Below are 22096 nucleotides of genomic sequence, written 5' to 3'. Positions count from 1 at the left end.
GGGCCGCTTCCGCTCCGGCCCCAACGCAGCGGAAGCACGTGAACAGGAAACGGAAGCGGTTCCCCGGCGGGCGGCCGTAGGGAGAAGGAGGCGCAGGTGAGGTATCCCGGCCCCTCCGGTCCGAGCGTCTTGTCGCGTTCCATCTAGGGGCGGTGACGGGTCTTCTAGGAGTTGGCAGCCGGATCCGGTGCAGCCTAGGCTTCCATCACGAGTCTCCTGAGGCTAAACTGCAAAATTACCAGAGGTGGAAAAGGAGACCTTCTGGTCGAATCTTCTCATCGTAGAAAAGGCTTAGAGACCAGGAGCTGTCCTAGATTACGGGCACAGGGACTGGGGCTCCTCGGCCGGAGAGCCGCTGCAAAGACCTAATTAAAAAGGACGCAGAGAGGGCAAGACTAGGAGAGCGACCCACCTGACCAGGGAGCCGCCGCCGCCGCTCCCGGAGACGAAGCTTTGCCCCAAAGACTATTGGTTTGTTAAAATACGCATAGATCTATTAAATATAAATTGTTGGCGTTGTGTAGTTATGCTGGTTTGTTGTTGTTTTTTTTCCCCCTAGGATTTATGTGGGCCTTGGGATGATCTGACTTCAAGCCTTGCCTTTAACACGTAGCTTGTTTTATGAGGCAACTGGAAAATGAGATAAGATTTGTAAAGTGCATAAATGCTAGCTATTGTTATGTACCTCGCCTAAAGTTAGGCCCTTACTAAATGTTTATTGAATTTAATTGCACAGTCACTTTCTCTCTTAGTGTCTCAGACCCCACTAAGACTATATACTATAAACTAGTTGCAGATCTGCAGCATGGAGGGAGTTCCCAACATCATAAGTTTACTCATACTCTTGAGATCACATCCCTGAAGGAGAAAAATAAATAGTTGTGGGTTTTTTTAATCTCTGGAAATCAAGTACTCAACCAAATAACAAACAGCCCAAGAGGGGAAAGGGATTCAACATGTCTAAAGCAGTCAACAAGCATTTATTAAGTGTATATCATGTGTCAATACTATGCTAAACAGTGGGAATAAAAGAAAATCCAAAATGGTCCCCCTGTCTTTAACAAACATATTCTAAAGGAGGAGACAACATGTTAAAAAAAAAGGCTATTTTCGATTTCTGTTTCAAGATACTTAAAGAATAGATAGGAGGTAACATTAGAGGGGAAGGTTCTAGCATTTGGGGAGACTGGAAAAAGACTCCTACAAAAAGTAGCATTTGAATATTTTGAAGGAAACCTAGGAATCTAAGAAGCAGAGGTAAGGAGGGAAAACATTCCAGCTCTGGCACACAGCCGGTGCAAAGACAGAGATGGGAGACAGGGTGTCCTATGCAAGGAACAGCAAGTAGAGCATTATGTTTGGGTTGTAGAGTTTGTGGATGGGAGTCAAGTCTAAGACTGGAAAAGTAAGAAGAGGTCAGATACTGAAGGGCTTTAAGTGCCATTGGACTTTATATTTGATCCTGAAGGTCGGGGGGAGCTGAGTTTATTAAGTGAGAGTTGTAGGTAAGAGGAGGATGATACAGTCAGACTTACTCTTCGGGAAAATCACTGGCAGCTGAGTAGAGGATGGTTTGGGACGAGAAGGTTATTGCAACAGTCCAGGCAAGAAATGATTAGGGCAGGAACTAGGATGATGGCTCTATGGTTCAAAACAAGGGGACAAATATTGGAGAAATTGTGAAAGTAGAACTGGCAAGATGTGAAGACAGATTGGGTTTGTGGGGCGAGAATAGATAGAGGGAACAGAGAACAAACAGAGCTTTGGGCAGAACCCCATTTAGTGGTTTGACAGGGATCAAGATTCAGCCCAGGAGACTAAGAAGCAGTAGTCAGGTATGAAGAGAACCAAGAGAACTCTTTCTTCCCAAACCTAATTCACTATTTCTTTCAACAGCACTATCATCCTGTAGTCACTCCGGTTTTCAAATTAGGTATCATCCTCTTTATTCTCCCTTCCCTCCACATTTCCAATCAGTTGCTAAATCCTGCTGTTACCATTTTTCATCTATTCACTTACATGGTCACCACTTCAGTTAATTTCTTCCTGCCTCAGGTCTCTTCCCCACTCCCATCCGGCTTCCACACAGCTGCCAAAGTGTCTCCCCACATCACTTCCCTACACAGTGATATGCTGGGACTCTGGCATCTATAAGATCAAATATAAACTCTGTTTGGCGTGTAAACCCTTAACAACTTGGCCCCATCCTACCTTTCTGGTGTCATTACATGTCACTCCCCTTTACTCTCACTGTGGTTCATCCAGACTGGCCTTAATTACGCTGAGCCTTTGCCTTGGCTGTGGACTGCACTCCCTCACCTCTGCCTCTTAGAATTTCTAGCCTCCTTCACAGCTCAGCTCAGGCGCTACCTCCCACATGAAGCCTTTCCTGATCTTCCCTGCCTGTGCTTTCACCTAAATCATCATCTGTCCATCTTGTACAGACCTCTTTATGTACATGTCTTCTCCCCTCCCCGGCTGGAACACAGTAGGTCCTTAATAGATCAATAAACATTAAATATCTACCTAGTGCCTGATACTGTGCTGAATGCTGGAGATACAAAACAAAAAAATAGTCCCTTCCCTCAAGGGAAGGACAAAATGCCAAAGGAAGCTGAAAAGGAGGGTGGAATAGGGAGGTACCTGGGGCAGGGTGGAGGGAGTGAATATGATAGAGATAAAAACAAACCAGAAAGTGGTGAGCCTGCTGAGAAATGGTAAATGCCTATTGATAAGCAAAAAGAACTTATAAGACCCAAAGAGTTTTAGTCAGGAATACCGATTATAATTTCCAGTGTGGATTTGGGCCAGTAGGAGTATCCAGAGGTTAAAGCAGTGTCTGTTGTTAGCATAGATCCATTTGTTCAGTACTATCCTTAACAAATATTCATTGCATACCTGTGCTTTCGTCATCATTAGGCTAGGAGGGGCATAAAAAATTGTATCCCCAACAGGCTTACAGTCTAGTTGGAGAGACAAAATATATACATAACAAGATAATAATACCTGGTAGAATATACTAAATAACAGTTGACATTTCTGTAAGATTTTAAGATTTACAAAGTGCAGGGCAGCTAGGTGGAGCAGTGGATAGAGCACCAGCCCAGGATTCAAGAGGACCCGAGTTCAAATATGGCCTTAGACACATAACACTTACTAGCTGTGTGACCCTGGGCAAGTCACTTAAGCCCATTGCCTAACCCCAAAAAAAAAATTTACAAAGTGCTTTATGTTCATTATCTCATTTGAACTTCAATAACCCTATGAGATGAGTTTAACAGGGAATTTTCCCCATGGCTTCTCCTAGGATTACACAGCCAGTGTTTCTCAGAGACAGGATTTGAATCCAGGTCTTTCTGACTCCAAATACAGTAATAACTACTAAACCAGCTTCCTCTCTGAATGCTAAAGAGCTAATGATAATTAGAGGTTCAGGAATACAAAAGAGGAAGTGGCTACTGGATTAGGGTCATGGGTTAAAGCTTTAAGAAGGCAATGGGACTTGAATTGGACCTTGAAAAGAAGGGGGTAGGAGGTCAAGCCAAATAGATATACAATGTGGTTTGCATTTCCATTTCCTGATTTTGTGATTTCAGATCTGAGTCTCAGCTACTTTCTGCATGTTGTTATCCTGTGTGCGCTTGGTTTCCCAGAAGTTCCAAGCCCCCCAGTCATTGGTCAGCAGAAAGTTCCAGGCTCTGCAATTCTTGGTCAGCAGTCCTTCACGTCCTTTCATGGATCTTAAAACTCTTGTTTCATCATTGAATGACTTTGCCTCACTCTCATTAGCTGAAAACTGGGACAATGTTGGATTATTGGTAGAGCCAAGCCCACCCCATACTGTGAAGACACTTTTGCTAACAAATGACCTGACCAAGGAAGTGATGGAGGAGGCGCTCCAAATGAAAGCAGATCTCATTCTCTCCTATCATCCACCTATTTTCCGACCACTCAAGCGTATAACTTGGAATACATGGAAGGAGCGTCTGGTGATCCGGGCTTTGGAGAATAGAGTTGGTATCTACTCTCCACATACTGCCTATGATGCTTCACCCCAAGGAGTCAACAACTGGTTAGCAAAAGGGCTGGGTAAGAATTTTCTCATTTCTTGACATTTTAAATTTCCCTTTACAAACCTCTAAAAATTGAGATGACCTTTTTAGTTGTAACTTCCCTTACAACTTGACTGCTTTTGACAGTTGCAGGAAAAAAGACAGACATTTTGATCATTTTAAATCTTTAAAAAAATTTGGTAATGGGGAGCAGCTAGGTGGTGCATGCACGTGGATAGAGCAATGGCCCTGGAATCAGGAAGAACTGAGTTCAAATTCCGCCTCAGACACTTGACACTTATTAGCTGTGTGACCCTGGGCAAGTCACTTAACCTCGATTGCCTCACCAAAAAGAAAAAAAAAAAGGTAACGAAACGTACCAGTTGAATTGCACTTAAAAAAGAACAAAAAATTGTCCCTAATAAAGCAGTGACTTGAATAAAAATAAAACCTACATAAATCAGTTAACAAGTATTCATCAAGTGCTTTGCTAGACAGTTGAAGAATGCAACAATTTCAACCCCGACCTGAAGAGGTAAAGACGATAGTATCTCTACTTTTAAATTGACTCCCTTATTTAATGTTTTTCTAGTAGCTTAAGGTAGTTATTCTGAAATTATGGTCTGCATTAGGACAACCAGACTTCCCACAGGTACTTGGAACTTAAATCCTTGTATACCAAGGAATAACTCTAATGAATGACCTAACAAGTGGGCAATTTTCGAAGATTAATTCAAAGCCTTTTTTAAATTAGATTTGTAGAAAAATTTTCCTTTGTTTCCAGGTATTTCTGCTTTTCAAAGGCCTTCTGAAAATGACTATGATTTTTAACATCTCTCTGACTCCTGAACTTAACGTATGTTTTTTACTGGTATTAACATTACAATTTATTAATTGCCCCCATATTCTTTGCCTCTCTTGGTTCATACTTAAGTATGAAGCATTTAAGGGCTCCATGATTTTACTGGTACTTACATTTTACTTATACCATTTTACCACCTCAACCAGCTGAGATCACAACCACTCTAAATTTTGTAGATAATTTTCAAGAGTTGCTGTAGCTGGAGAATTCATTTCCCTATAGCCAACCTGATGATGAGTTCCTCTGAATTTAGCTGGACAGATCCTTAGACATACAGGGCAATAGTCTATCCATCATTCAGTCTCTGCAGGTTGGGAGGACCTATCGGAGCTTTCACTCCTTTGAGAATGCACCATGCCAAGGTGAGCCATTGCAGGAAGACATTAATGGCAGGTCTTTGCTTTTGTAAATGTAATAAGAATCTCCCTATGTTCTGCACTTTTTTTTAGGAGGTTGTACCTCTCTTCCAATACATCCATCAAAAGCTCCCAGCTACCCAACAACAGGAACCCATCGAGTGGAGTTTAATATAAATGACACCCCAAGCATGGACAAATTCATGTCTGCAGTGAAAGACATACCAGACGTTTCAATAACTACCTTCTCTGCTAGGTACTCTTTATTTCTTTTTTATTTTTTCAGGATATCTGTGGCACTTATTAATTTATAGTTTTAAAATAAATCATTTCCTCTTGGATAGGATTACACATGTATCTAATTTTCCTGAGGGTCTAAGAGGAATAGACTATAGAATGACTCCAAAATATAGACCATGAAATATAAGAAAGATCACCATGTTTTCTGCTTTCCATTCCTAAGGATTTAAAACATTTAAATATCACCACATAGAGGTCTGTTTTGCTAGGGCCCAGGAATTCTTTCTGATCTTTATTGTACCACTTTCAAAATGTTTCCTTCCACGGCCAGATTTCCTACTGGGCATTTTGGAATGCAGAGGCCAACTTAGTATATTGAAAGCATCATAAAAAGTAACAAGATTAGGGGGCAGCTAGGTGGCGCAGTGGATAGAGCACTGGCCCTAGATGCAGGAGGACCTGAGTTCAAATCCAGCCTCAGACACATAACACTTACTAGCTGTGTGGCCCTGGGCAAGTCACTTAACCCCATTGCCTAGCCAAAAAAAAAAAAGTAACAAGATTTGCCAAGCAATGAGTCATAGATACATTTGTATGAAAAGCAGTTAATGATTGCCTGTGTACTCTGAGGCGTGTTAAGACTCACGTTATGGTGAAGTCTATGCTGAAGTCTATGCTGAAGCCCATACCATGTCACCACTAAAAAGTGCCTTTTAGATAGTAGCTTTTAAGTATGAAAGTTCCTTGTTATACTCATTTGAACATTAAATCTTCAGGGTGGGGGAAGGAAGAAGAGAGGACTATTATTATTATCCAGGAATAACTTGTAACAGTTTCAACTCTTTGAATGCCTGCTTTTTATGGGGCTTTGGATAGGGAAGCCTAAGTATCTAATCCCTACAGTCACTTCAAGGAATATCCTCTGACACACTGAAATACTACGTAGAAAATGCAAATTTGTATGATACTCAAAGTGACAATTAGATACATTTCAGAGAAGTAGTTTTTCCAGTTTTTCCTTACTGTAAACTTCTGGACAGCTTTTTCTAAAACTCATTGCTTCCAGTTGGCCCATTTTCACATTGCTTTTTGCTCATGAATAATGCTTTCATGGACCCCTACTAAAGACTTTCTGGTTTCTAGAAAATAGTTAAGATTCTTTGATAGTGACTATTTTTAAAATTTATTGATTTTGGGGGGAGTTTTAACCTTACCTACATTCCTGATACGTCATCCCCCGGCCATCTGACAGTGTTGCAAGGATGGATTGAAAGAGGGAGAGACTGGATGCAGGAAGACCAGATTGCATGCAGAAAGTCACATTGTTTATCACTTTAAGGTTTATTTACCTATTTCTTCACACAAGAACCAAGTTATATACAGAGATTCTAGGGCAGAGGATAGATTACAAGGGATCAGTGAACTTGGATAGGAAAAAAAATTACATCTTTATTTTCACTAACCTTTGAATCCAATTTACTTTATTTTTATGTGTTTAAAAAAATTCAATTCCAGAAAGGTGTCTGGAGGCTTCACCAGGCTGCCTAAAGGATCCAGGGCACAAAAACAGTTAAGAACCACTGTTCTAAGGAATTTTATTTTAGAAATAATTGAGACTTAACTTGGACTGAATGTTTGGTTGTTTATGAACCTAAAATAATTTCCTGAGATAATTTCTTCATGAGTGGTACTGTCATTCAGGAAATGCAGTGCATTGTCCTCTAAGAATCTAGTTTTGAAATTAAAGTATATATTTAATGTATTTGGGGGTATTTTTCCCCCTAGGACTGATGGAGAAGAACAAATACGAGTTAGTTTGAACTGTACCCAGAAAGCATTGCTGCGAGTGGTGGCTTTTCTCTCTGAAAATAGTCATCTTTATCAGAAGACTGAGATCCTGTCGCTGGAGAAAGTAATAAAAATTTATGTTCTTTTCTTTCATTTCAAAGTTTGGGTTGATGACTTTTAATACAAACAGAAATTGTTATATTAATGGGTTGTTAGCTAACTAGAGACTTAAGTTTCTAAGAGACAAAATAGCAGTAATATGAATTTCCCCTTTTTTCTGATTAATAAGTTTTAATTGAGTTGAATGACAATCAAGAACTTCATCCTGATCTGTACTACTATACTCACTATGATGAATATATTTACTTTTAGCCTTCATAAACAAAAAAGCTACCTCATATTTACAAGCAAAAATAAATATCAAAATACATTCATGTTTGTCATTAAGTAACTAATAATCCAAGGCACCAGGACAAACATAATACCAGTTCTTCTTATAGATAGCACTTCATTTCCTGAATCTACAGAGTGACAGATATGAAGAAGGCAGAAGGGAAACACAAAAGAGAAGCCTGTGTATTAGACTCTGTTAGAAAGGGAAAATATATACTTCACAAGTATATTTTGAAATGTAAGTATACATAAGTACTAACAATTCCTTCTGTAAAAATATAATAATTTTCTTTCTGGAAAACATGTTCAAAGAGGGAGACATCCTAAGAATGTACCTTAATAGTGACCTGAGTACCTACAGCCTTTGAAAATGTTGTTTCTCTTCAGCCCCTGCTTCTGAATACTGGGATGGGAAGATTATGCACACTGGCTGAATCTGTCTCCTTGGCAATCATGATCAAACGAATCAAAGGTCACCTAAAGCTGCCCCATGTTCGCCTAGCTCTTGGAGTAGGGAAGACTTTAGGTAAACAACATGTACATTTCGGTATGCCAGTTTGTACGGTAGGAGAATCGCTCAACCGATAATTTCTCTGGGGGTAACATTAAAACTCTTGGATGGATTCATCCTAGTGAAAAAAATGAAAGACTTGGTAGCAGCTCATGAGTGATGGTTTTTAAAATAAAACAAGTGATTAGTTAAATCTTAACAGTTCTGGATATACCTTAGTGAAATGATACTGGTGATCTAACCTAGTCTGTGATTCTTATGCTGATTTTTCCTCTCTCTTGGCTTCTCCCAGGACTCTGGGGAACCAAACAGTTACACTGAAGTAGGCATAAGAAAATTCTGCCTTAAATGAATTGTAGGTTAAACCCATCCACAAGAAACAATTAAAGGACTTTCAGCCTGAGGCTCAGTGAGTGGATTTTTGGATTATAGATTCTTGGTACTTTAGGAGATTGAATATTAAAAGAAAACATGGCCAAACTTAACAAAAAACCCTTCTTCTAAGCTGCAAAGTTGTGTATAATTAAAGTAAAATTTAAAGTAAAATCAACTTGGGATAATTTTTTAAAAAGTTTTTTCAATTAAATATTTATTCTGGTTCTATTCACTTTCCTCTGCATCAATTAATACAGGTTTTCTCAGGTTTCTTTGCAACTATCCCCTTCATCATTTCTTACGCCACACAATAGTACTCTATTTCATCCATAATTTGTTCAGTCATTCCCCAGTTGATTCATACCCCTATAGATTCCAATTCTTTGCTCCTCCAAAAGGGCTGCTACAAATGTTTTAGAACAGATGAGTATTCTTCCCTTTTTTGGGGGGAACAGACTAAGGGAATAGTATCATTAACACTGAGTCAAGAGTATGCAGTCTAATAACTTGCAGTATAGTTCCAGATTGCTTTCCAGAATGGCTGCACTAAATATGACTGTTTTCCCTCAGCCCCTCCAATATTTGTCATTTCCCCCTTTTTGGGGTCAACTTTGCCAATCCAATGGGTGTGAAGTGCAACCTCAAAGTTATTTTAATTTGTATTTCTCTAATTATTAGTGATTTGCAGCTTGTAGTTCAAATTAGTAATCTGGATTCTAGTCCCGACACCCACATTTGATTCACTAACCTCAAAGTTATCCTCCTAATGTTCTCATCTGTAAAACTACAGTAATGGCTTACATTCCTACCTTACAATTTTGTGGTAAACGTAGGAAAAAAATAAGTCAGAAGATGTATAGTATAGTAGTGCTTTGAAAATTATGAACTGCTTTACAAATATAAGGTAGTGGGGCTGTTATTAAGAGGCTCATTGTATACTGTTCTATATGGGAGAGATTATTTCTTCTCCAGTTCTGAAGGGATAGTCTTCTGCTTTTATGGGTCCCATCATCTAAGCTCAAGGAAAATTGTGCATATATATTGTGAACCAAAATTATTTTATTATTTAGGACACCAAGAGATAGATAACACTGCATTTGGATTCACAGTTAGTGCTAAGCTTATTATTAAGACAAAAGTGATAATTTGTTTTTTATTTGCTGTTTCTTAAAGAGTCGCAAATCAAAGTAGTAGCTTTGTGTGCTGGTTCTGGGAGCAGTGTCCTTCAGGGTGTGGAAGCAGATCTTTACCTTACAGGTATGCATGGCATCCTCTGTGGTTGCTCTAGTTCCTTTCTCTTCATCCTGCAACCCCCTTCTTCCCCCATGTAGGACTTAAAATAAATAGTTCAGAATAGCTTGTTTTACAAAAGCAACTGCACTCAAACTGCCAGGAGAACTAATGTTTCTTGTGGAAGGAAGAAGCCATCTAAACATTTATCATTAAAAAATGATCACTCACTAGAAGTGAGAGTCAGTATTTTAAGACCTTTGATGTACAGGGCCCATTACGGAATTACTGGTCTCTTAGACAAGAGCAGACCATCTTCAGGACACAAGCCTAGCACTTCTACCCAGTAGCTGCCCTCCTGTCTTTGATTTAAAGATTTAAAGAAATCTATTATCCAAAACTCAGTGCTGCCAGCTGCCTCCTGTTTTATCCGTGGGGTTTGGAGAGTCATTTTAAAGGAGCATTGGATAGTGTGGGGTGGAACTGGCCCAGTGAAAAGTCCAGACTGGGAAGACAGAAGAGTGTAGCAGAGAAGAGGAACTGAAGGTCAGGGAGATGATGTCATCACTGAAGCTATCACTTCTTGATACTTATGCCACAGAAGGGAAGAAATTATGCTATTCAGTTGAGAGGCTTGAGTTTCCCCATTCCATACCCAGAAGCTCAGTAACACCTTCATAAATACTCCCATCAAGTTTTATATCACATAAGATAACAAGATTCTCTGCAGCTCAAGTGCCATCCCCTCTATGGTTAATTTCTGGCTATTCTGTGTGTCTCTTGTGTGCTACATATGTCATCTCCTCTCCTCCAGCAGAATTTAAGTTCTATGTAATATTCTAATGGAAGTCAGGGACTGTTTTTGTTTTTCTTTATGGTCTTAGTGCCTTGTACATAAGAGTTGCTTGTTCATTGATTTTTTTTTTAAAGAACTTGGCTTTAAAAATATTTAGCAGTAATGCCATAAATGGCCACAAGATGGGGATATTGTTCTCAAGTCAGTTTTGACCAGTTTTTGCTTTTCTCTCTCTTCTAACTAAATTAGCAGCTGTAACATTTGGAGGTAGAAGGATCTGAGAGATCATTTCATTCAAACCTGAGTTGTCCATTGTCTCTCCCTGTTCCTCTTACTGTATTTTCCATTAAGCAGGTATTTGATGTGAAAGACATATCCTGTTTTGGTAGCTGCTTTTTCCTCTCAAGCCTTTTTTTTTCTCTGTCTCCTGTATTCCTCTTCCTTAACTTCACATTTAGGGGAGACCTCACACCAGCACCCTGCTCAGGTTCGATTAGATATGGCCCTCATGAGTCATTGATCAGTTTTAAAAAGGAAATTTACTTTGCCCTAACACAAGGAGATACAACAGGGATATAGTGACACTAAAAATTCTATAGATACAGCCTCTCTCCCTCTATCTCTATATGAAAATATATCTTGTCAGCTGGGTAGGGTATAGTTACTCCCATGGTTTTCAGGCATCCATAATTTGGAGGGGCCCTTATTGCACACGGAACTTTTAATACTATAGGTGACCATGAAGCTGCTCAAGGGAAGACAGAGATTAATCAGGACAGCTGTGTTGCCTTTCATGGAAAACTAATCCCTGTTTTGCAGAAATAGGGGAACCTTGATCCTAACACAGCATGGTATAGCATTGAAGGATTTTTAATTCTTTAGAGTTAAGTGTTCTCAGTTTTAAAAGTACATATGGCAAAAGCGCATAGGATTTTCTCATTAAGTAAATATCAAATAGCTACAGTGTATAAGGCACAATGAAGAATACAAATAACATGAAGTGTACCTTCCCCCACCCCCTTCACATATTTTACAATCTAAAAGAGAAGTATAGAAGGAAAACTATACTGCACTCTGCATTTTAGGCATAAATCTGCCTGGCAGAAACAGTTTTTATTAGTTTATGATTATTCTAAATCTAAGCATTTTTTTCTACAAGGAGAAATGTCCAAACTGAGTTTCTTTATGTTTTCTGACATCTCTCTAAAGCAAGTCATTTTGAAGTCACATTTTATAGCGTTCTTGAACACTTGAATTATTTCCACCATTCACTGCCTTCACTCTTGCACACAGACGATTCAATGAAGGTGGAGAAAATCACAACCATTCTAAGTGGGTTCACTATAAATCTGTGTTACACCTCAACTGGGCCCTTACTGCTGCTAGCCAATCCTACTGTTACCTCTTTTGTCAACTCACTATCCCACTCTCCACAGTGGCTCTTCCAGAACTTTTCATCCTCCTCAAACGGCTCTCCTTCCCCACTCTTTATCTCACTTGTTTTTAATATCTTCCCCTCTACTGGCTTCTTCCTACTGCCTACAAAACCCCTCATTTGAGTCTTTCATCTCTGCTAACTCTCTTCCTATATCTCTTCTGTCCTTTGTGGCTTAACTCCTTGAAAAGGCCATCTACAGTAGGAGCATCCATTTTTTCTCCTCTCATTCTCTTCTTAACCCCTGACATTTGCCTTCCAACATCATTCCATCAAAACTGTTATCTCTAAAGTTACCAGTGACCTCTTAATGGTCAAATCCAGTTGCCTTTTCTCAATCTTCATTTTTTTTTACTTCTCTGTAGCCTTTCAATTTATAGATCACCTTTTTCTCCTTTCTATTCCCTCCTTTCTAAGTTTTTGAAACACCACTTTCTCCTGGTTCTCTTCCTACTTATTTGTTTTTTCTTGGTTTCCTTTGCTGGACCCAAGTCACTTCCACTAACCCCGAGTGACCCACAAGGCCAAGTCCTGGGCCCACTTCTCTTCTCCCTCTATATACACCTGTTTGTCTCATCAGTTCCCATGGATTAGAGACAAAGATAGAGATAACATCTCTAAGCTAATGACTTTCAGATCTACCTATCCGGACCTAACCTAATATCTATACTGACCTTCAGTCTTTCATCTCCAACTATCTTTAAAACATTTTAAACTGGATGTCCGGTAGCCAACTTAAACTCAACATGTCCAAAACTGAACTCCTCATTTCCCCCCTAAAGCTTCCTCTCTTCCAAACTTCTTACACCATTATCATCCCAGTCATCCAGGCTCATAACCTAGGAGTCATCCTTGACTCCTCACCATCTCTCACCCCTATATCCAATTTGATGCCAAGGCCTGTTGATTTCACCTTTGCCACACTCCTGAATACACCCCCTTCTTTCCTCTGACACTGCTACCACCCTGGTACAAGACTTTTGACCTCATAGCTAGACTACTGCAGTAGCCTTCAGTTGGTTGGCCTGCCACAAATCTTTTCTCTGCTTCAGTCCATCCTCCATTTAGCCACTAAAGTGATTTTCCTAAGGTACAGGTCTAACCATGTCATCCACTCCTCTCAGTAAACTCCAGTGGCTCCCTATCACCTCCAGGATCAAATACAAAATCCTCTATTTGACATTCAAAATCTTTCATAACCTAGTTCCCTCCTACCTTTCCAGGTTTCTTACGTCCCCCAGGTACTCTCTGATCCAGTGACCCTGGCCTCCTGGCCATTGCATGAACAAGATACTCCATCTCTCAGCTCCAGGCATTCTCTCTGTCTCCCAGCTAGGAATGTTTTCCTTCATAAACTTCACCTACTGGCTTCCTGGCTTCCTTTACATTCCAACTAAAATCTCACCTTCTATAGGAAGCCTTTCCCAGCTTTTCATTCTAATGCCTTCCCTCTGTTAATTATTTTTTTCCTCTGTATAGCTTGTTTGGACATGTTTATTTGCACATTGTCTTCCCCAGAAGATTGTGAGGTCCTTGAGAGCAGGGATGGTCTTTTGGGTTTTTTGTTGTTGTTTTTTTTGGTGTGTGTGTGTGAGGCAGTTGGGGTTAAGTGACTTGCCCAGGGCACACAGCTAGTGTCATGTGTCTGAGGCCGGATTTGAATTCAGGTCCTCCTGACTCCAGGTCTGGTGCTCTATCCACTGCGCCATCTAGCTGCCCCAAAAGGTCTCCTTTCTAGCTAGTCAAAGAGACATCTTTCTTCATCCCTTCCAGGCATGGGAAAAGAGAGAGTGCTCCTAGGTGGATCTTCAAAGCTCCTCCAGGGCTTTGGGAAAATGCTACCATGTAGCTTAGAAGTAGAAGAGGAAATAATATTTGGAGTTCAGAATTCAGAGAGATTAATTTTGGCTTCAGGCTGGGTGGGTAAATGAGAAAAGTGATAAAATCAGGAAGGTTTCATACAGAAGGTAGCATAAGGGGCTGCCTAGGTAAAGATTGGGAGGAATGGCCTACCCCATAGACGGAGACATGATACAAAAGTGGAGAGGCAGTAAGCAGTCACTTCGTGCCTGGCTCAGTCAGTATAGACGATTTTTATTTCTGATACGAAAAGCAATGAATAAATTCACCTTCAGATCCTAAAAGTATGTATTAAGGAACTGAAGATAATTGGTAACAGATAAGATAATTAGATGAGCTAGATATAGATAGGTACAGACACATAATTAAATATACACAGGGATGGATGGGCTTACAGTAAAACAAGTATCTTGCCTGTGTTGTTCAGAAAAGCTCTCAGTACTACAAGGATGGGCTAGAACAGAAGTATGTTCCTGTCTGTGTTGTACTGGAGGGACACCACTTCTGTAGTTTCCAAGGTGATGGGCATCTCCCTTCTGTGCTGATTATCTCTTAGTCCTCCCAGAGCAACTGAAGATGAAGTTGGAAGTTAAGGCCAGGCAAGGCAAAACACTGATTAATCACTTGTTCTGTGTGAGCTGATCAGCTTTCCCAAGCCACTGCGGGGCTGCGTTTTTTATCTCCTGAAGGAAGCTATAACAGTTTCCAGTGCATCCTTCCATGCTTTGCGATTTGCCAATTTGTGCTGTTGGAATGTTCCAAAGATTGCCTACTTGACCCTTAAGTATTTATTTCACCTGGGTTATCTCTCCTTTTGACAGGTGAGATGTCACACCATGATGTCCTCGATGCTGCTGCCCAAGGGATAAGTGTCATTCTTTGTGAACATAGCAACACTGAACGAGGCTTCCTGTCAGAACTTCAGGACACACTGGCAGCCCACCTAGAGAATAAGGTCAACATTATCTTGTCAGAGAAAGACAGAGACCCTCTTCAGGTGGTATGAAACAGCCCAGGACCATCTGGGATACTGCATTACATAAATCCATTGATCCTAAAGAGGCCGCACTCAGGAACAAAAGTTGGTCCACCTCAAAGTAGTCTACCCTATAATGGTTCATTTTTAGGTAGTCTGGTGAACTGTCTAAGTGAAGGCTAACGCAACTGCTTTATTAAAACAAAGGATGTTTGCTACAAACCCCAATAAAGAATATGGAAATCAGCTTCTGAAAGCATTATTGGAAGGTAGCTTCAAGTCATGTAATACTTTGCTTCACTGACATTTCTCTCAGTGTTAGCTTATGATTTTACTTAAAATATTATATACTACACTACTGTAAACATAAGCTCATGGAGGGTAATGACCTTCCTTTTCACAGAATCATTCATCACTGAGGAAATTAAAATTTTATATTATTTAATAATTGATTCTATTCTGTAATTAACTCTGTTCCCCATTTTTTCAAGCCACATTTCTCAGTTCTGGAGTCAAGGTCAAGCACGTGGTGTTTCTAGTCCAAACTGGTTTGAAGGTGTGGTTGAAAGGGAGGGAATGTCATCACTCATGTAGTTAGCCTCTGGGACATTTTATTGTTGTCTGTAAGCTCCAACCAGCTTAAGCTGCTGTCATCCCTCAAAAGACAAATCATCAGTCCTTGCCTGTCCTTGTGCAGTTAGGGTAGGCTTGAGCTCCACCAAGGGGTATCACAGTGGGTGGTTCTGGTCCCCTAACCAAGACAAGAGGCAACTGAGTCCTATAGAACAATATTCCTTAACTGTCACAGAGGAGCGTGATTAGCCATACCAGAAAGCCAACCCATTCCCTACCACCCCCACCCCTTCCCGTGTGTCAAAAAAGAGGATTCCCTCCCATTGGGGTTGCTGGCCTTACTGAGGTGGTCACTCTGACCTATTCTGTTAACATTACACACGTCACTGTTAATAAAGCCACCTTCTATAGTTTTAGTTGTTCAGTCGTGTCTACACTTGAGATTTTCTTGGCAGAAATACTAGAGTGGTTTGCCATTTCCTTCTCCAGCTCATTTTACAGATGAGGAAACCAAGGCAAATAAGGTTAAGTGACTTGTCCAGGTCACACAGCTAGTAAGTATCTGAGGCCAGATTTGAACTCTGGAAGATGAGTCTTCCTGACTCCAGGCCCAGCACTCTTATCTGCTGTGCCACCTAGCTGCCCTTCTACAGTAAGGCTTTCCTAATCCCCACAAGAGCCAGTCAAAAGCCCAGCAAGCTCAAGCTATGGGCAGACTTCCTTCCCCTGCTTCTTCCCTATTGCCCATATTCCAACAGGCACTGTATATCCCTATCTTGCTAGATACTTATCCCTGCCAGGAGTATCTTAGAGCCCAGCATCATTCTGATTCACTCCTCCTTTCCTGTAGTTGTTAGGGACTTGGTTTCTCACATTGATTGGATGACAGGGGAAGAAGGGAAGTCACCAATTACAGTCCTGAGGGTAAGATGATGGACCACTGACTGGGATTTAATATTTGCCCTAATATGGTTCCCTCAAGTCTAGCAGACCTACCATCTATCTGTCTTGAAGCTGAATCTCCTTTACGTCACCTCCACCCATTAAAGGTAAATTCCTTGGAAAGGGCTTTTTCCTTTGTGACCCAACACTTAGCACAGTGCATGGCACTGTTTTCTGAGTAACAGGCTGCTTAATAGATCTCCACAACTGTACTGACTGGATCCATTATAAATTCATGTTATCCAGCTTCAATTGAGCCCTCTCTGTAGCAAGGCCGACCTTTTGTTATTCCCAAACTGATTCCCCATCTCAGACCCCAGAGAAACTCTTCCAAATATTCATTCCTCTCTCCCTCCCTCGGCTGAGGAACCTGCCTCTTACTTGATTGAGAAAACTGAGGCCTTTTGATGGAAGCTCACTCTTTCTCTGTTCTCTTCACCCTAAACCCCCTGACATCATTTCCCACTCTCTCTTCCTTTTCCCCAGCCTCTGTATTCAGGTGGCCCTTCTCCTGGCCAAGGCCAACCCTTCCATATGTATGCTTGATCCCATCCTCTACAGTTTTTTTCCATTACATTACAACCTCAATCATTCTGCCTTCTATTTAATCTGCAACCTCTTCCTACCTGATTCCTTCCCTACTGCCTTCAGACTTGCCCAAGTTTCCTCTATCTTTTAAAAATACTTACTCTTTTTCCTACCATCCCCTCAAGCTATCAACCTAAATCTCTCCTCCTTTTCTCAACCAAACTCTCTGAAAAGGCTGCCAAGGCTGCCTCCACTTTCTTTCCTCACCCCTTTGTAATCTAGTCTCCATGCCTCAAGCTCCTCCCCATGCCAGTATATCGAACACATGGCTGCCAAAGGAACTTTAAGAGCAGACTGGACCATATCACTTCTCTACCTATACTCAAGTGGCTCCCTATTTCTTCTAAAATAAACTATAAACTCCCCTGTTTAGCTTTAAGCATTCCACAACCTGGCCCAAACTAATTTTTCCAGCCTTAGTAGGTTACCTTCGTAGCCAATCTAGCCTCTCCCTTCTCACACCCTCCGCCTCCCATCTTCCTGCCTTTGCACTGGTGTGCCTGGAAGACATTCCTGCCTCACCACTTCCTTCAAGAGGCATCCCTTCTGGGTAGGCAGGTGGCACAATGGATAGGGCATTGACCCAGGAGTCAGGGGGACCCAAGTTCAAATTCAGCCTCAGATACTTACTAGCTGTGTGACCCTGGACAAGTCACTTAATCCTGACTGCCTTCCCTACCACCAAGAGAAAGAAGCTTCCCTTCCTCACCTGCTTCCCCTCTTCTACTGCCAACACTTTTTGCTGACATACTCCCCTCCCAAATTACCTTGTATTTAATGTCTTTGTTTTCTTGACAATTATTTTTAATATGCGCGTGTGTGTGTGTGTGTGTGTGTGTGTGTGTGTGTGTGTATATATATATACATATATATGTATATGCACATATGTACTTGTCTTGCCCATTAGAATGTAAGATTTTCGTGAGCAGGGATTATTTCATTCCTTTGTATCTCCAGAGCATGGCACATAATAGGCACTTAATATATCCTTGTTAATTGACACTGAATCTCTTATAATGCAAAGCCACTGAAAAGGATTCTTTACTTTCTACATGAAGTTTTTAATTATATTTGCTTTCCCCAGAAAGTTGCATAGATGGCTAAATAATTGCAAAGATTAAGGAGCTCACTGAATTCCTAAGTAAATTCTAAGGAAAGCCTGGCAAAAACCTAGCCATTACCACAACACTTTGCTTTCCAAATATCTGTAACATGCATTAAAAACATGGTAAGCTCAGCTAAGCCAACTTCAACTTATTGTGTATGTGTAAGTTTTCAAGTGGAGCAGCTAGAGAAACTAGTTTGTTCTCCCTTTTCTAAACTATATAACTGCTCTGTGGAAAAAAAGCTAATATGCAGGTAGCACTGCTAATGATCAAAAAAGGAAAAAAGTAAGGTACTAAACATGAAATCCTCCCAAATAAATCCATCTACACATAAGTTTATTCATTCCCGAAGAATTACTACCACAGCTGCCCATCATGTGTTACCTGATGGGTTCAGGGTGGACTTTCAAGAATCATTCTGTCTCATAGAAAGCAGAAGATACATGCTGAAGCATAACTAGCAAAAGTCAGATGAAAGTTATTTCAAGGATCTACTTTTTAAAAAGACATGTCCAGCAATAACAATATCTAGAACACAGGTTCTTAACCTAAGGTCTATGAACTTTTAAATGCCATATTATTTTATGCATTTAAAAACATTATTCTGAAAAAGGGGTCCACAGGCATCATCAGCCTGCTAAATGGGTCCGTGACAAAAAATGGTTAAGAATTTATGATTTAGAATAACATTTAAAGAGTACTGGCCTTGCAACACATTTTTTAAAAGTTTTCTAATAAGTTTCTATAAATTTCCTTATGCATCTTTCTTATACTAGAAACATTTAAGCAAATCCAACTGGCTCAATAACTAAGTTTAACAATACCCCAATTCCACATCTGTAGCTTCCACCACTTGAAGAAGAGGAAATTTCAAAAAATTTCAAAAGGTTCTCTTCCTTCATGTACATTTTAGTTGAGTTTTCCCAGTATATACATGATAATACTGTTGAAAGGTTGCTTTCTGATCCAGCCTCAGACCAAACACTTGTGACACTTACTAGCTGTGTGACCCTGGGCAAGTCACTTAACCCCAACTGCCTTTAAAAAAAAAAAAGAAAAAGGCAGGTTTTAGAGGCAGCTAGGTGGCACAGTGGATAGAGCACCGGCCCTGGAGTCAGGAGGACCTGAGTTCAAATGTAACCTCAGACACTTGACACTTACTAGCTGCATGACCCTGGGCATGTCACTTGACCCCAACTGCCTCACCAAAAAGCAAAAAAAAAAAATTGCTTTCCGGTGCTCCTCTTTATGATTCTTTATGATTATTATTACTATTATTGTTACTACATTTTATTAATATGTACTTAGCACCATGTACAAGGTCAGTACTTTAAAGATTCTATGTTCAGGAGCAGCTAGGTGGTGCAGTGGATAGAACACGGCCCAGGATTCAGGAGGACCTGAGTTCAAATCCAGCCTCAGACACGTAACACTTACCAGCTGTGCGACCCTGGGCAAGTCACTTAACCCTATTTCCTAGCCAAAATAAAAAACAAAAAAACAAAAGAAATAGATTCTATGTTCATCAGTGTGAGCATTTCCTTTACCAGTACAGGGTTATGACTCCTCTAAATTTAACTCAGTCTTCTAGACTTTTTGTGGATGAAAAACTCAAGTCCCCTGAAACCAACCTGCTAAAATCAGACTGGTTCTCAAGAAACCTAGGGTTGTTATCCTTGGATCTGATGGTAAAGCCCTTTTCAGTTTCACTGGACCTGCCAGAGTTTACATTTGACTGACACAGCCTCTGGGAATTCTGGGTCACTTTCATGTCTCAATAAGGCATGAGGATTTTTGGAGTTTCCTCTTTTCAGGGCCATGATCTATTTCAGAGACCCAGGAACTTACATGAGTGAAGGTGAGGAAGTAACATCAAATAGAAGCAAGCATAAGAGATAGAGGCAGGTACTCATCTATGAAGGTGATTGCCTGGCCTTCCAAGCCCATTACATACACATTCTACAGGCTTCACGTTACTTTTTTATGTCTTTCTTTCCCTTTTCCTCCGTCAAGTCTGCTCCTATTCATCTTAGCCACATTTCATCAACATAAAAATGGTCACTGAAGGTGTCCTTCACAATGATGTTTGGACTTACATTCCCCCTTGGAGACAGCTCAATTAAAAAAACCAAGTGGGCAGTTAGGTGGCGCAGTGGATTACAGCACTGGCCCTAAAGTCAGGACGACCTGAGTTCAAATGCGGCCTCAGATACATGATACTCACTAGCTGTGTGACTCTGGGCAAGTCACTTAACCCCAACTGCCTCACCAAAAAAAAAAAAAAAACCAACAAACATTGCAAACCTCTTAGTAGTCATCTATTCACAGACTAGCCAATGTAACTACTTTAAAGTATCTGACAGTAAGCTGGTGTTTTCTACACTAACAAACTGAATTAAAACATTGAATATATTGGTAAATGATACAATTCTGTAAGCTGATTGACAAAATAGATCTGGACGTTCTACAAGAGGTGGAATGACAAGACCTCTGTAACTCTAGTTTTCCACAAAACAGGTATCTGAGATTCTTCCTCTACTTTCTTTAATACCTAAGAAGAAAAGCCCCACTAAACATCCATGAGGTATTTATTTCATGTTTTATTTCATTTACTGCCAAGAAGCAAAAAAAAAGATATCCACTTTCATTAATGGAAATAAAGTTTAAAAACAGTATTATCAAACCACTTACCTGTATGTTATGAAAGTGATGAACTACAGTTAAGAAAAAGTCAAAATACAGGAATACTGAAATTTTTTATTCACCAGTGAAATGGTTAAAACTTAATCAAAGAGTTCAGTTCCTGTTCTAGTCTGGTCTCCCACTTGTGTCAGATAACAGACACTCACTGTTGTTTGTGTGCCCCTCTGTAAGGAGGACACCCTATATATTCCTTCCACCCATCTTTCACATTTCTTCCCCCCCACAAATAAATAATGTCTCCCCCACTCCTCTCCCATCTAGTATAAATCCAAAAGGGTGGAAAAGAACCATTTTCTGTTCCTTCCAAAATCTACACTTGTTTGCTGCTTTAAAACAACACAGCAAAAACAGCAATAAAAACTACTTTTTAAATTCTGTCATTGCACACAGCAGTTCAGCGATACAGACCTGCAGACGAAACAGATTTAGTGGATACTCATACCTCAGTAGTTCACACACTGGAACCAGCATGCTTGCAAACAGTCAAGTCTGGAACTGTTTAAAAGGGCCCTTGGAAAATTAAGGATATCATCTTCCCTAGTATAAAATGAAATCCAAAACCTTCAGTTTCGAACACTCCCTGAGCAAACTGCTCTATCCAGCCAAGAGTCTCCAGAGAGGTAATAAATGAAAGGCACATTTTCTCCAGTTTGAGCATTTAGGCATTGTACTTGAGATGGCATCACTTAAGCAGATCATTCAAACCAATCAAAAGAATTGAATTTGATGATGTGTCCAAAGTTTTAAATCTTGCATGCTGGAAAAATAATCTACTGCTGGTAAGTAAACATAGCGCTTTTGGTTACAGAGGCAGCAAGTGCAGCACAGGTCCCTCTATAGCGGCCCTTTATGTAGTTGTCCAAGGAGATTCGTGTTCAAAGGAAATCTTTAAGCCTCTTTGTCCTCTTTTTCCAAGAAATCAGTTAAGGTCCCAGTGTCAATAGGAATTAACAAATACTCTACTCCATCCGTTCCCTAAAGTATACAAAAACAAAATCAGGATTAGGCTGGAGCAAATGAGAGTGACAGTTCATCTGAACAACAAACTACATTTTACAAAATTCCACTTAAAAAAAAAATTGGGGGGGGGAGGGCAGTGAGGCAATTGGAGTTAAGTGACTTGCCCAGTGTCTAGTGTCAGGTCTGAGACTGGATTTGAACTCAGGTTCAACTGACCCCAGAGCCAGTGCTCTATCCACTGCGCCACCTAGCTGCCCTAAAATTCCACTTAAATATAAAAATATAGGGTAAAATATACAGCAAATAGATAGCCATAGGCCTGGATTCAGGAAGACTTGAGTTCAAATCTA

The 22096-nt window shown here is 40.3% G+C and overlaps 2 protein-coding genes across 5 annotated transcripts in view; one reads left to right on the top strand and one right to left on the bottom strand.

The window, feature by feature from the left end:
- Positions 1-7: 7 nt before the first annotated feature.
- Positions 8-15120, top strand: NIF3L1 (NGG1 interacting factor 3 like 1). Of its 3 annotated transcripts, XM_020971011.2 has the most exons (8): positions 65-471; positions 1897-1933; positions 3597-4089; positions 5364-5526; positions 7296-7422; positions 8079-8217; positions 9751-9834; positions 14720-15120. In XM_020971011.2, exons 3-8 carry the CDS (start codon positions 3621-3623, stop codon positions 14902-14904), a joined length of 1167 nt encoding a protein of 388 aa, XP_020826670.1. In that variant the 5' UTR covers positions 65-471; positions 1897-1933; positions 3597-3620; the 3' UTR covers positions 14905-15120. The 3 variants fall into 3 exon arrangements, with proteins under 3 accessions (XP_020826671.1, XP_020826670.1, XP_020826659.1); XM_020971012.2 differs by lacking the exon at positions 1897-1933 and having other exon boundaries at positions 8-96; XM_020971000.2 differs by lacking the exon at positions 1897-1933.
- ORC2 (origin recognition complex subunit 2) overlaps positions 14113-22096 on the bottom strand; it is a 60717-nt gene continuing 52733 nt past the window's right edge. Inside the window, exons 17-18 of one of the 2 annotated variants that reach the window (XR_002321435.2) lie at positions 21229-21761; positions 14113-14841 (exon numbers count right to left, since the gene is read on the bottom strand). Coding sequence is in view for 1 of the 2 variants with exons in the window: in XM_020970979.2 (XP_020826638.1) it covers positions 21675-21761 (87 nt within the window). In the remaining variant the exon portion in view is untranslated. Of the gene's footprint in view, positions 21762-22096 lie in introns of both variants that reach the window. The other variant, XM_020970979.2, reaches the window with a different exon arrangement.

Source organism: Phascolarctos cinereus, unplaced genomic scaffold, assembly GCF_003287225.1.
Source record: "Phascolarctos cinereus isolate Bilbo 61053 unplaced genomic scaffold, phaCin_HiC Scaffold_7;HRSCAF=346, whole genome shotgun sequence".
Taxonomy (NCBI): Eukaryota; Metazoa; Chordata; class Mammalia; order Diprotodontia; family Phascolarctidae; genus Phascolarctos; species Phascolarctos cinereus.
This window is presented reverse-complemented; position numbering and strand designations above follow the sequence as displayed.